The sequence below is a fragment of the Thalia democratica genome, chromosome 1, assembly GCF_965202585.1.
Source record: "Thalia democratica chromosome 1, ktThaDemo2.hap1.1, whole genome shotgun sequence".
In the NCBI taxonomy this organism is placed as follows: Eukaryota; Metazoa; Chordata; class Thaliacea; order Salpida; family Salpidae; genus Thalia; species Thalia democratica.
This window is the reverse complement of record NC_139165.1, coordinates 60,252,732-60,268,087: the sequence shown is the minus strand read 5'-3', so window position 1 is coordinate 60,268,087 and position 15,356 is coordinate 60,252,732. Positions and strand designations below refer to the sequence as shown.

At 25.6% G+C, this 15,356-nt stretch overlaps 1 protein-coding gene across 1 annotated transcript in view; it reads left to right on the top strand.

Moving 5' to 3' along the window:
- LOC145846409 (methylcrotonoyl-CoA carboxylase subunit alpha, mitochondrial-like) overlaps positions 1-15,356 on the top strand; it is a 58,277-nt gene that overhangs the window by 17,054 nt on the left and 25,867 nt on the right. The window contains exons 3-8 of the mRNA XM_082953219.1: positions 4-196; positions 3,221-3,322; positions 5,631-5,767; positions 8,287-8,405; positions 8,588-8,714; positions 10,504-10,596. Coding sequence (XP_082809345.1) covers positions 4-196; positions 3,221-3,322; positions 5,631-5,767; positions 8,287-8,405; positions 8,588-8,714; positions 10,504-10,596 — 771 coding nt within the window. The remainder of the gene's footprint in view (positions 1-3; positions 197-3,220; positions 3,323-5,630; positions 5,768-8,286; positions 8,406-8,587; positions 8,715-10,503; positions 10,597-15,356) is intronic.

Genomic DNA, 15,356 nt, shown 5'->3' with positions numbered 1-15,356 from the left:
TAGGTTGCTAAAGACACAGGTTGTCAGGCAATTCACCCAGGTTACGGATTTCTTTCTGAAAATGTAGAGTTTGGAGATTTATGCGCCAGTGAAGGAATTATATTTGTTGGACCACCATCTTCGGCTATAAGAGATATGGGCATCAAGAGCACTAGTAAAAAAATTATGCAGTCAGCAAATGTTCCTGTTATCGAAGGTTAATTTTGAATATAGTAAAATAACTTTCAAGTTGATACTATTTTCACATAACTAGAACTGTTTTTGCTGTTGTTAAATACAAGGTGCCAAAAAATCTGGAAACCTGGAAAATCCTGGAATTTGACAGTTTAGGCTATAAAACCAAAAGAGACAAAATCAAAAGAGGCAGACTACCTTCATTCCATCATTTTTAATACTTAATTCTTAATTATTTTTTTCCCATTTCTGGATATTTGCTCATTATAGAGAAAATCTCCCTCAAGGTCTTTAAACACTTTTATTGAGTTATGTATTATTAACTAAAAAACCAGATAAGTTGGGTTTGAATTTGTGGATATTTAGTACAATCTTTGTTGTTATATCATTAAGTGTTTTACCAGCTGATAACTCTGCTAGGTTAATATGTGGATATTTAAAAGTTAAAGGGACTGTCCCAGTTCACGAATTTCTTTTTATTTTTTTTAACTGGTGCAATAAAATGTTTCTCATATAAATTTTGCTTGCTTTATGTTCGAGGCGGAAACCACCCCTTTGTTAGATTAATCCGGCATACTGATTTTAACTTTTAGTTAGCCTAAACCGAGTAGCTTTAATTAACCCGAGTTAAGAAAATAGGTTTAAAAATGTTTTTTATACTATTAAACAATATTCATACTGTTTTTGAAATACATTTAAAAAAAAATAAAGCTTTAAATGTCATAATACGAAGAAATATCTTTTATTTCTACGTTCACGCTTCTTGTAACTTTTTTAAATATTTATTTGTGCTTTTAATTTTATAAATAAACAATTACAAAAGTGTAATTTGAAAATATACTATAATATAAATAAATATTATAATTACAAAAGTTATAAAATAGCAATTCTTAAGTTTTTCTACCTGATTTTTTTTATTACTATCTTAACTTTTTTAGCTTTAAGAAACATATTAGTTTAAAGTATTACCAGTAAAAAACAGGACTGCCACAAGGTCAGGAAAATCAGAAAAAGTCGGGAAAAACTAAAAAGATGACGAAAGTCAGCAAAAGTCGGGAAAAAATAGGGTTTTTTTAAAAAAAGTCAGGAAATTAGACAAAATTTGAAAAAAACGTCAGATTTTGTTAGTTCAATTTTACAAAATTACTTAATTTCCATGCCTTCATCTGGTAAACATTAATAAAGTATCCTTTTTAAAACTTACAAAATTTTTCTATTTAACATATTGAACAACTACCCTACTTGAAGAAGTAGTTTTTGTATACCTTTTAGTATTGATGATCTGTGGCAGGGACACTTCCATAGCGAAACTGTGATATAAATACAAAAGTTTACCTTTTGCAGAATTTTAGAATCAAAATATTTTATGTTTCAGTAAATAATTAAGTTCTTTATAATTAAGCACTAAGTTTAGTATTTTATGTAACAAGTTTATGAGTATACTTTACCTCTTAATAATTTTTTCAAAGTTGCTTAAATAAGAAAGTTAAAGTTAATTATGTTAATAACTTGTAATGAATGTAGTGGAAGTTAGATGATTGATATTCAGCACAAAAACTGTTGTTTTAATCTGTATAAAAATAAATTTGAAAGCTTTATATAGTTTCGAAGACTTTGTATAGTTTCAAGTGTTTGATTATGTATTTTAGAATAAGTTTAAACTATGAGTTAGATTTAGAAAAGTCAGCAAAATTTTTAAAAAAAGTCAGGAAAGTTTTATCAGCTTGATCGATGGCAACTCTGAAAAAAATTATTTAGAAATTTTTTGAGAGATACAGTAGCTATAGTTAATTGTTAAATGGTTTATTGTTAATTTAGAAGTTTATTTAGAAGTTTATTTAGAAGTTTATTTATTAGTTTTTAATATACTGATTTGTACTTAAAATATTAAAAAGTAACCTTTGTAAACCTGTGATAAATTTTCATTAAGTCCTATATGATTGTTTGAAAATTAAATTATAAAAAACGTAATTTTTAGTTACGCGCTTTTGAAAGTGTTCAAAGTGTATACCCAGGAGGAAGATTACTGTCATAAAGTTGTACTTTATTCATGAAGCGTTTAATTATTTTTAAGCAATGTCTTTGATAATTCTAATAAAAGTTTAAATATTCCTTCTTTATTGAACTAATATTTAAACAAAGGTTTTTCATAAGATTCAAGTGATTAATTTTTATAAGCATTCACTCTGTATACATAGCTTAAAGTGTGTAAACAAGATGATTAATGTATTAAGTTTAACTAAAAATAATTGTTTGATATAATCTCAGTTATTATTAAATTTACCAACGAATAAGTATTGATCGTACTAAAATTATGCTTTGCAAAAGTATCTCTCGGTGAAAAAGCGACACTCTGTGCTAAATTGACGCCGTGATAAAGTAAAACTCCGTGCTATTTTGAACCTTATTGCTAAAGTGAAAACACATGCAAAGTATTTCTTTGTGATTCTGATCCCTAGACTAAAAAACAACCTTTTTAAAGTTTTTTTTAACTGAAATTTTAATTTGTGGATTATTACAAAATTCTAACTTGTCATTTATTAGTTGAACTATTTAAGAATTGAATCAAGTAAATTTGAAGTTTTTATCTCAAAAAAAAGATAGAATTTTATTAAAAAATTAAACTTCTTAGGAAATTGACTATAAAAAAATTGCGGTCCATACGTTTGTATCTCAAACTTTTCACAAAAATAATTATTTATCGAAAACTAATTAAAATTAACATAATCTTGTAAAAATAACTTGTATTTATACTTTTGTCAATTATATAGGACCCAGTGCTGTTTTTTGTTAAAAATGTTAACCCTCCTATGCCCTAATAGAATTTTTTTTGTAAACTTAATATGTTATAATAATTAAAGGAATAATGTATTAAAAAATAATGAACATTTTAAGTCAAAATTTGAAAAAAATGTTTTAGAAAGGATGGTTTAAATGAATATTCTTAGTTTTAATGTGTAAACAAATATGATAGCCGTGCCCTGAGTTTCATATAGTAGTAATTTTAACTTAAAATGTGAGTTTAATTTAAAAAACAATTTTCTAGGATACCACGGCGATGACCAATCTGATACGAAATTAATAGAAGAAGCTAGAATACTTGGTTTTCCAGTAATGTTAAAAGCCGTTAGAGGTGGAGGAGGAAAAGGTAGGTTAAAATAAAGTATACAATTGCTAAGTTATGAAGTGATTTAATTTTATGGAGCTAATGTTGTTTTTATAGTAGACTTTTAGCTTTATATTTTGTAGAACTTCTATGCTTATTGATATTATAATCCTCTACTAACACATTTATGTTTTAAAGCATATTGCGATGCTCTGATTTCGCGTTATGGTACTGTGATGACACAATGTGTTTGTCAGATAATGTGTTTAGCTCGGAATTACTTTTTCGAGTGGGTTTACTCGTACCTGAAGTATTTTCAGCTCTTTACGCACGTGCGGAGTGCTTAGTAAACTATCTTAGAGAAACTACTGGCTTAAATTTCTTAGATTTTTTTTGCTATAGCTCCTAGTTTATATCAGGTACTCAGCATGTTTAAAAATCTTATGAAGCTGCAAATTAAAAAAAAAAGCTTTACAACCTTAAGTTACGTTAAAATCTACAATAAAAACCTATAGTACTATTTAAATAAGTCCTTTAAACATGCAAATAAAAAGAATAATGATATTACAATAAAATTAAGTACCAAAAACTTATTATCAAATGCATAAAGTTTTGATTAAATGTTAAGTTATGCAGTAAAAATACAATGTATTAGAAACTTCACCAATCATATGAAAACTGTTCAATAGCCAAAAAAAAGCAATATATATAAAACCTTTAAAGGACAAAAATAAAAGTTTAAGGTTTAAAGTAAAAATTAAGTACCAAAAGTTTACAATTAAATGTGTAAAGTTTTGATTTATTGTTAAAATATACAGTTAAAGTGTTGTAGTATTAGAACCGTCACCACCAGTGGTGAGGTGGGGTATTTCTTTAAAGGTTGTGGTAAATTTAAAAGTATATAAAAAAATCCCTTAAATTGATATTATTTTAAACCGATTTAGTAAGAAAAAAGTACTAAATTTGCCACAAATCGTTTATAAACAAAAGTTTGTTAAAACAATAAAAATTTAACAATTTTTTAAAATTATAATAAGTTTTTAGATTTTTCAAGTTGGAGCTTCTGCTACCAATGCCCATCTCTGTTCACCTGTTTTATAAAAATGGTTTAGTGTCCAAAAAAAAGACCTTAAAGAATCCAAAGAAAACGTTCAAGGTTTTCAGTAAAAACAGTTGTCACAATATAGAGGGGTTGCTTTTGGGTAAGAAGGGGATAGAAGAGGACTAAAACATCTTAGATTAAGGCCATAGGGGATTCTTGATTTTTTACAAGTTGATCTTATTTTGTAAAGTTTAATCTTAGCTATTAGACATTGTTAACTGCTTTAAAAACTCAAAATAACTTTTGAAATATAAGCGATCAAAGTCAGTGAACTTATAGGTTCCTTAATATAGAAGGAGCAAACTAACAACCTGATAGAAGTCTATTTCACTAAAAATATATCTTCTCCTTCATTTTTTAGCATTATTCAATGCAGGTACTTTTTCAATTTTGACAAGTAAAAATTTTAGAAAAAAAAAACAGTTTTATTGTTTTTTGCCTAATATTTTTGTCTTTTTATATTTACAAAAACAAAACTTTAACATTATACTATATACTATATAAGGAGTGTTTCCTGATTTTTTTTATAACTTGTCTAGTTGTATTGAAATTATAATTAAAATTTAGTTTAGTTTCTATTTAACCTTATTTTTATACTATAATGTTTATATTTTTTAATTAAGTGTATCTTATTCATATCAATATTTGACTAAACTTATAAGTTTAAAATGTATATCAAAATATTTTTATGAACTCAATTTATATTAAATCGTGCAAAAGTTACGCTTTGTTTTAAAGTGAATTAGTACAAAATTAATATTCATCTAAAAGTGACCACTCGTGCCTAATTAACTCTGTGCAAAATAGATTAGATGGAAATTAATAGAATTTTTTTTTACCTCACAATTTTTTTGTATAAATATTTCTATGTAATGTTTTTATTACAGATAAATAAAACCTTTGTATGTAGTTGTTAGTTAATATAACTTACTTTAGAAATTGATACTTTTTTTGAAGTCTGTACTTATCAAAGTACATAAACTTATAATATTTATGTTGATAATTTGTTTATTGAACGAAAAAAAGAAGCGCTCAAATATTTGGTCCAAGGACCAGGTGTACGTAAAAACCTTTCGGTTATCGAGTCATACACCAGGATACAGTTTAAAGTCATGTCAAGACAATATATTTATTATATAATATAATAATGTATATGATTAAATGTATTTTAATTAAGATAAGTTTCTATGATAACTATTAGATCCCTTTGATATAGTTTTTTTTAAACCACTGTTTATCGAACATCAGGAATGAGAATAGCAATGAAAGAATCTGAATTTTTCTCACAACTAGAAGCAGCACGTCGGGAGTCAATGGCTTCGTTTGGCGACGATGTTATGCTTGTTGAAAAATACATCGAACGACCTCGACACGTTGAAGTACAAGTATGATATTTTGCCTTGTCAGTATTATTTGTGTATAATAAAAAAGTTAATTTAACGACTAATCATCAATATAGTTATTTTAATAAATAGAAGTGTTAATTAATTTTTTTTATGAACTTTAAAATTCTTTATATATATTTTTAAAGATATTAAGGCCATAGGGGGTAGCCCATGTTTTTTACAAATTGATCTTATTTTATAGAGTTTTTTCTAAGCTTGAAGATGCTTTTTATCGTTTTAAAAATTCAAATTATTTTTTGAGATATGACTAGTCAAAGTCGGGCCGCATAATAGGTTCCCTAAGGGAAGGGAAAACTAAAAAAACGAAAAAAGACCATTTTATTTAAAATCTATCTCTTCCTACATTTTTCAAGCAATCTTCTTCAAAATTTCACAGTATAATATTTATACAATAACAAAAAAAAAACTTTACTTTGGAAATAAAAAAAAACTGTAAAAATGTTTAATGTAATGTACACTTTTTTTTTTAATTTTTGTGATAAATTTTTTATTTTTTAAATTTATTTATTGTGGAAACTTTTTTATTTTAATTTAAATAAACAAAAAAAAAATAATTTGGTGATAATTTTTAAATTCATAAGTAACGTTTTTTCCTTTTAATATAAGGAACATTTCTTGAAAATTTGAAGAAGATTGCTTGAAAAATAAAGGAGGGGATAGATTTTTAGTGAATTTTTAAATTTCCGAGAAAATTGACCCAAAAAATTTGCGGTCCATACATTTGTATCTGAAACTTATAACAAAAAATAGAATATCTCAAAAATTAAATGATATTTTTGAATTCTATAAAAATATGCTTGTAGTTTGTATTTAAAGCTTTCATATAAATACCAAAGTTAATTTTTGTAGAAAAAATATCTAAACCCCCTATGGCCTTAACACTTTTCCATATTTGTAAGTGAAAGTATGAATAACGCTATATTACTTATTAAGTGTTGTTTATTATAAGATTTTGATGTATAGCCTAGATAGTTTGTAGAAAGTTTCCGATACATAAGTATGGAATACTAGTATTAAAAATGTATTTGAGGGAAAGTTTTTTGTGGCAAAGTTTCATCAACATTTAGGAAATTCACTTAAAATCTATCTTCATCTATGGCTTTTAAGCTAGGCACCTTAAATTATTTGAGAATTTTCCTAGCATGGTTTTAAAAAACTTATTGAAGCATTTAAAAGTCATTAAAACTAAGAATTGTAAAAATAAAACTTAAAAGGGTTTATTTACATTATCCACTGTTGGATAAAAATATATTTTACCCCACAATAAAATTTAATCTCCATAGCGATTTTGTTACATTAAATATCATTAGACAAAGTAAATTGAAAATAATTGTTTATAGACAATAGAAACATATTTTTTTAATAATTTAGTCGTTTTTGTGTGCCACTTACATAAGAAACTTAATTAGTTAACTATTCTAACTTTGAATCCTATTTAAACCTATCAAATTTTGATCCGTTATATCTCGAAAATTACTTTAAATTTGAAAAGCAGTAGAATGCTACTTCTAACAAAGTTTAAAATATCTAAATATCAAATAAAAAAAAAGCCATTCCTTACCGTTAATATGTTGTTATTTATAACTATAAGAAACTTTTATTTATGTTTTTTAAGTTATGTTCAAGTATTTTTTTAATGTTGATATTCAATATAAGTATACTACTGATTAAGTTACCTTAAAGCAAAATATTATTTGAACATTTCGAATGCTTTTGTTTTACATAGAAGTTAATAAACTTTTATTATAAAATAAACTGTTGTATTATCGAGTAACTAGCCAGCTAATGTAGTTTGAAAACCATTCTTAATTTTCTGATTTAATAATAGATAGTGTGGTAGCGTTTTATGATAACAGGCCTGGTAAGTCTTTTTGGCTTTTTAGAAGAGCTATAGTTTTGAATAGTTAAAATAATTAAGAAAGTTATCAGCAGCCTTTTTTTTAAGTCACGGGCCTTTTTTTAAGTCTTCCGTTTGCCTCAGTTATTTCAAAAGTTGTACAAATCAATTAAAAATACTATTTTAAAATACAATTTTGATAAATATAACAATATTGGAGCACTAGCAACTACTATTTGTTAAACTAAGAACTTAATTGTAAGTTTTTATAACAAAAACTTTAATTTTAATTATTAAAAATAACAACGCAGACCACAGACTTATACTTTAAAGCCCGCAGTTTACCGACCCCTGATTTAAAATGTACTCAATTTTTTGTTTTAACACGGTATTCTACTGACGAGGTTTTATCGACAGTACCGTATAATAAGTTATATTTTTCATTTATCTTATATATTTATTTATTTTATTATATAAATTTGTTCGTATGAAATCTCGTATATTAAATATTTCATGTATTTAATGAACTGAAAAGTAATAAGTAATGTAAATTAAATGTTAAACAAAAATTTACTTCAACTTATAGAGCTTTTTCTAATTACTTGCTGACCAGATCAAAAAAAAAAAGGTTTACTAACGGCAGTTTTATTGAATTTATAAGGTTTTTGGAGACCATCATGGAAACGCTGTCCACCTATACGAGCGAGACTGTAGTGTTCAGCGAAGACATCAAAAAATTATCGAAGAAGCACCAGCACCTCATATCTCATCAGAAACAAGGTTTGTCATGCATATGTACATAAAAAGTTATTTAAGTTATAAATAGATCGAATGATACAAATATTCATTTTCTTTCAGCCAAAAATATCTTTATCATTTTTACTTAAGATAATTTTTTTACTAAATTTAAGGGTAATTTATAAATTTTGAAAAATTTATGCAGTTTTAGTTTTCTGTTATAGAAGCAGATTAGGTTTAGCAGCAGTAAGAGCAGCTCGTGCGGTGGGATATGTTGGAGCAGGAACTGTTGAGTTTGTAATGGACGTTAATCATAACTTTTATTTTATGGAAATGAACACAAGACTACAGGTTAAAACTGTAGACGAACTAGAATAGAGTTTACTTCTGTTTGAAAATATTAAGTTGTATGTCAATGCTTTCTAATTATCATTATAGTTGCCATTTTATCGGGCAAATTTGGCAGCATTTCAAAACTCAGGCAATCTTTAAGTTTATCTTTTCAAACGTAGGCTAGCATTTATTTACGGTTTAATATGTAATACAAAGTTACCTTATTTTTGACAAAGTTTACGCTACAACCCTATACTGATATTTGATTACTTAAAACATTAATACTACTAGTCATAATTAAATATTTATTATTTGGTTACTATCTTATTAAATTTTATTTTCACAGATTATTACAAACAATATAATATTTCACTCTTATATCAAATTATAAGAGATCATCAGTTTTTAAAATAATTCTGAAAAATGTTTTTGAATAAATAAATGGAAGGTGTAATTAAATAAAATAAGTAAAACAGAACTAAACAAAAATTAAGGATATAAGAAAGAAAATACTGTAAACTTTTGGTTTAAAATCTCATGTTTGAATTTAAAAGTATTCCGAAAAATGGTTACTATTATTGATGTATTAATTTGAAGTACAAAATGTTTGTTATATATAAAAAAAAGAAAAAAAAAACAGTATTAAAAGCTTAAATTTACTATTTTTGTATAATCTTTCTTTTAATATATAACAAACATTTTGTACTTAAATTTAATACAATAATAATAGTAACCATCTTTCGGAATAAATAGTCAGATCTGCTTTATATTTGTTCTTGCCCTTAATTTTCTCTCAGTTTAAGCTCTAATTAAGTAATTTTTTTTAAAATTTATTGTTATTTTAATAATTATATAAGCTACTTGTTACTTTTTACCGCTTATTAAAAATCAAAGTAACTTTTGAGATATAAGCGATCAAAATTAGAGCTTTCAATAGGTTCTTAATGGAGGCGCAAATTAAACGGGCAAAAAATAGACTATTTTACTAAACATATATCTTACCCTTCAGTTTTTGAGCAATAGTTAAAGAATTTTTTCGGAGTAAAATTAAATAATTTTAAACAACTTGCAGGAAACAGATTATATAGTTAAAAAAAATAAATAACTAAAAAATAGGTTTTTTATTTTATTTTGGTCATAAAAACTTTTAATGAATATTTTTTCAAAATCCGTTTCCTACAAGTTGTTTGTAATTTACAAAAATTATTATATCTCAAAATTTAATTGAAATATTTTTGTTCTATAACAAGTGTCTTATAGAATTTACTCTAAGCTCTGAAATAAGTGCCAATGTTAATTTTTGTAAAAAAAAAGTTAGACCCCCATACGCCCTTATTAAATTTACAACTAAATTGAAAAGCTATCAAATTCTAGAAGCTTAAGATGAAAGCCATTTATGTTAAGCCTTTAAACTATATAAGTTATTTATGTTATGCCTCTATCATTTATCATAAAATACAATTTTTAGGCTTTCCCATAAATTTAGGCTGAGTCTGGATAGTTTTTAAATATTATTATTTTATATTATAGTGAACCTGTTTCGCAAGGATCTTTTGTTAACAAACGCTTAAATTTATATTTTGAATACTTAGGTTTTAAATACTAATGTTAATTGTTATTTCAAAAAGTTGCTTTTCGTTACTCTTTTCACTTACTAAAAATACTTTGCTTATAAAGGTTTTTAAGAAAGTGTTTTTAAATTAAAATAGGAAATTAATATATATGTGTTTACATTTCCTCTAGCTTAATTATGATTCATCAAAAGGTATGTTTAGTTTAAATATTATAAGTTGTAGTAATTTTTAAGGTTGAGCACCCAATAACTGAAATGGTTACAAATACGGATCTTGTTGAGTGGCAGTTAATGGTTGCACAGGGAGAAAAAATTCCAAAAAAGCAGGTAATACTTTTTTTAAATAATGTTATAAGATAAAGTTTTAAAATTCTGTTTTAAGTTTTTAGCGTCCTTTAAGTAATTTAAAGTTTATTTAAAATAAAGTTTATAAAACCCATACTAACAGTTTATAAAAACTTTTTGCCTTTGCTTCAGTTCAAGGAATAGTAGATTTTGTTATAAAGTTTGTTTAATAACATGCTATTTTAAGAAGGGTACGGTAAATTAAAAAATGCTTTTTTATTTAACTATGATTAATTATAAGTAACTAAATAATTATTGTTGTTTACATTATTATAATTATTATTATTAATATTATTGTTTTTTTTACTAATATTATTATTTGAGCAATTTTTTTTTTACCACTTTTCCTGTTTTTGTTGATCAAACTGGTGTCCTGATTTCTGTTTCAGACAAATTTCATAGAAAATTAGTAGGCAAACACCCTACTTAAAAAGATATAATTTGTTTTGTTTTAAACTTATTTTATTGAAATCCTTGGGGATTACTTCCCAGGACTAATGGTAACATTATAGCTAATGTTAAACCACGGTGAAGGTTTTCTGCTAGGTAACTTAGCTACATCTAGGCTAGAGGTAGGCTTATAATTAGGGTCCATATTCTAAGTCTATTTTTGAGTTTGAAGTATTTCCAAAATAATAAATACCACCGAAACAAACAAAAAATGTTATGTATTAAGTTTATTTTAGTAAAGTAGCCACAAAAGTTAATAAAAACCCTTAAATAATTGGTAATTAAACAAATATAAAAATCAGCAACACAACAATAACTTAAATTAATGTAAACCCTAAAGAATTTAGAATTAAGCAAATATAAGCAGTTAAAAAAGTTATTTTAGTCCAGCTTGTGTGACCAAAACATAGCTGGGACTGAACTGCAGTTGCACCAACAAGTCAATCCAGATTAAATTTTCAAACAACCTGGTCAGAAACAATAACAAAACTGGTATACAAATTAACAGTATGACTCAATACCAACGGTTGAGAGTCAATGATCAATACAGATTAAATTCCAAAACAAACTGATCAAAACCAATATCAAAACTAGGTGACCAAATTAACAGTAGGACTCAAAGCCAATGGTTGGGAGTCAATAATTAATGAATAATTTTATCAATAAACACACACACACCTTTGTATTTGTAATTTGAAATGCTACTAATTAAGTTCTATGTTGATTTTAATTGTTCATTCAGTTTTATTTGGATTTTCAATTCTTAAGGTCTTTTATGAAGCTGCCCTTTTAACAAGGATGAATTGCATATGCATTACACTAGTATAACTTAATAATATTTTTTTTAACTGTTTTTTAATTAGTTTACAAAGACCACTGTTGTGAAATATTTTATTTTAGTTATTACTAGATACATAGTTAATTGATTTTTTTTTGAAATGTCTAATCCATTTGAAATAGTTGGGAAAATTCTATTATATTGTAGTAGTGCATTGGTAATGTATCCCTAATAATAACTAGTTTCTTTAATATGCACATAAAACTGAACGGCCAATCATTAATCAACAAAATTTCTAATTGCAAATCACTTGTAATTAAGTATAAAATGCATTGTTCCCGATGTAACTTAAATTTGATAAAATAATTTTTTATAACTGGCTTGCAGTCAATTCACTGCTTAATTGGAACACAGGTTGTAGAATTGCCTTTGAGTGGCCCAAGCAGTTCATTTAAAGCTAATTTGTATATGAATTTACTTCTTATTAGTCCACAGGATGTATACTTGGCTTTGGGTAGTTGAAGCAGTTCATTGATAGCTAATTTGTATTTGAATTTACTACTTATTGGAACACAAGTTCTGTATTTGGCTTTGAGTAGTTGAAGCAGTTCACTTATTTGCTGCTTGTTGGAACACAGGTTGTGCATTTGGTTCTGAGTGGTTGAAGCAGTTCACTTAAAACAATTTGTATTTGACTTTGTGCTCATTGGAACACAAGTTGTGTAGTTGACTCTGAATAGTTGAATTGGAACCCAACATTTTGTTTATGGTTTGAACTAAAATAACATTTCTAATTGCTGTTGTATAAAATTTAATTAGGGTTTACATTGATTTAAACTATTACACTGCTAACAGGGTTGACACTTTACCTGGAAAAACCTGGAAATTGAGAAATTTTGAAAAAAACCTGTAATTTTGATCAAAAAACCTGGAATTTTACATAGTTATAACATTTTCAGAAGTAAAATTTCGATTTGACACAGAAAATCTATCATATAAATGAGGTTTTTTTGTCATCTTTAAAAAAATTTTTATTAAAAAACACATTTAAAGTTACTTTACAGTATATTTTCAATGTTTTTATACTGTCTAACACAGTTTCTTATTTAGAAATTAACCTAGAACTAAAAATAGACCAAAAATTTTTAATTTTTTAAAACCTGGAAGAAATTTGGAAAAAACAGGGTTCGTGCGCGTCAGGCTAAATCAGACTAAGTCAGGCTAAATCAGTATTTTTGAAAAACGTTGAAAAACGTCAGGCTAAATCAGTTTTTTTATTTAAAAACTTGAGAATTTCAGTTTTTCTCAGTTCAAATCCTTGAAAATTTTTGATTTTAAATTGAGAAATCTTTTTAAGATCAAATTGAGATGTGAATTTATTTCTAAATAAAGATTTATTTATTAAAGACAAAATCAGTCAGTGTTTGTAAAAATAAATGCTTAAAACCTTTTGTTGAATCTCTGAAAAATTTTTAAGAACATTCAATATTTAGTTTTAAGTAGATTATATACGTCATACTTATGAAAATTTATAAAAAAAAATACAGTTTTAACATAACAGTTTAGTTCAACAACTTAGCTGTTTGTTTGAATTTGTTTACATCAGCTATGTTTTTCAGAGCTTAGTTGGTTAAACTGTTTTAATTTCTAATTTAAAGGCTTTATACCAAATACTTTTTAGATAAAAACTCTTAGCAGTTTATTCATATATTTTACTGTTTGTTCAAAGTCAGGCTGAGATATTATAACACTAAAACTTAGCTTAAATATATAAGTACTTAGTTTTGTGGGAGTACAAATTTTAGGTACAATTCATTTTTCTTTACACGAACAAAATATTAAAGGTTTATTTTAATTTAAGTGTAAGCTTTTTAAATCTGATATGACATCAACAATCACTGTATTAATTAAGAGTATAGGATTTATAATTATGTATAAATTTAAAGTACTAGTCAAAATACTATAATAATTTTTTTTACCTTATTTTAATAATTGTGTAAGCGTTTCATTTTTAATTTTAATAAATCATGACAATGCACGTAGTTTTATTATAAATCTTGTGGTTATAATGTTTTTACTTAGTGCTTAATTAAATTGAACAATTGTGTTTAGTAATATATATTAAATTTTTACACTAGTAGTAGATTAGTTATAACACTTATTTTAAAACTTATTACTGAATTTGTTATGTTAAGGGCATAGGGGAGTCACCTTTTTCACAATTTAGTCTTATTTTATTGAGTTGTAACTAAGCTATGAGTTGCTTTTTGCAGATTTTTAAAGCTCAAATATTTTTGAGATAAAGCTGGTTGAAGTTTGAGATTACAATAGTACTAATCAAGACCCCCCAGTACCTAAAATGACTTCTAAAGGGGAGTTTCCTTACTTTAATAAAATGTCAGGCTAAATTGGTCTCAGTCAGGCTAAATTAAAAAAATTTTGCGCACGAACCCTGTTATGCTTAAATTAGCTGTTCAACTTTTTCAATGTACATGCATTGAAGATATTTAAAAATTGTTATCAATTTTATGAAAAACTCGTAAAACCACAGAATCAGGAAAGTTTTTAGAAGTTTTAACGCTTCGTATGTATAATTGTTTAAGTACAACAGTTATTCGGTATAATTATAAATAAGCTTTACGTACAATTAGTTGATAAGTATTTTGTTTTTTTCAAGTCCTAAAAAATATAAAATTTTATTAAAACATCTTAACAGTTGCACTTAAAAAATTATCTTGGTAGTAAGAACTTGTTTGAAAAAGTACTTTATTTATTTATAAACAGCTATATCTCTCTATGTTAAATTATTAACACATATTGTTAAAATCTATTCAATTAGGCTGTATGACAGGGTACCAGTGTCATTGTTGCAGCTCTTGCGACAATGATGAATCTCAACTGCATATAAATCAAAAAAATATCATATAGATAAAAAAAAATTGTCATCGTCATTTTATTGATTAAAAAACCTATTTAAGTAGCTTTACAATATCTTTTCAGTGTTGTTAACTACATTACACAGTTTTTAACCTTAAACTAGCTAAAAATAGACCTAAAAATGTGTACATTCGAAAACCTGGTAGAAATTAAGAAAACCTGGAAGATATTTCTCAAAAACCAGTGGCAACCCTAGTACAAATATAAATAAACACTAAAACTTAGCTTTAGATATAAGTACTAAGTTTTGTGGGAGTACAAATTTTAGGTACAATTCATTTTTCTATACAAGAACAAAATATTTAAGGTTTTTTTAAATTTAAGTGTAAGCTTTTTAAAAATGATACAACATCAACAATTACTATATTTATTTAGAGTTTAGGATTTATAACTATGAATCAATTTTAAGTACTAGCCAAAATACTATAATAAATATTTATTTACTTATTTTAATACTCTTGCAAGCATTTTGTTTAAAATTTTAATAAAACACGACAATGCACGTTGTTTTACTATAAATCTTCTGTTTATAATGTTTTTACTTAGTGCTTAATTAAATTGAAAAATTGTGTTAAGT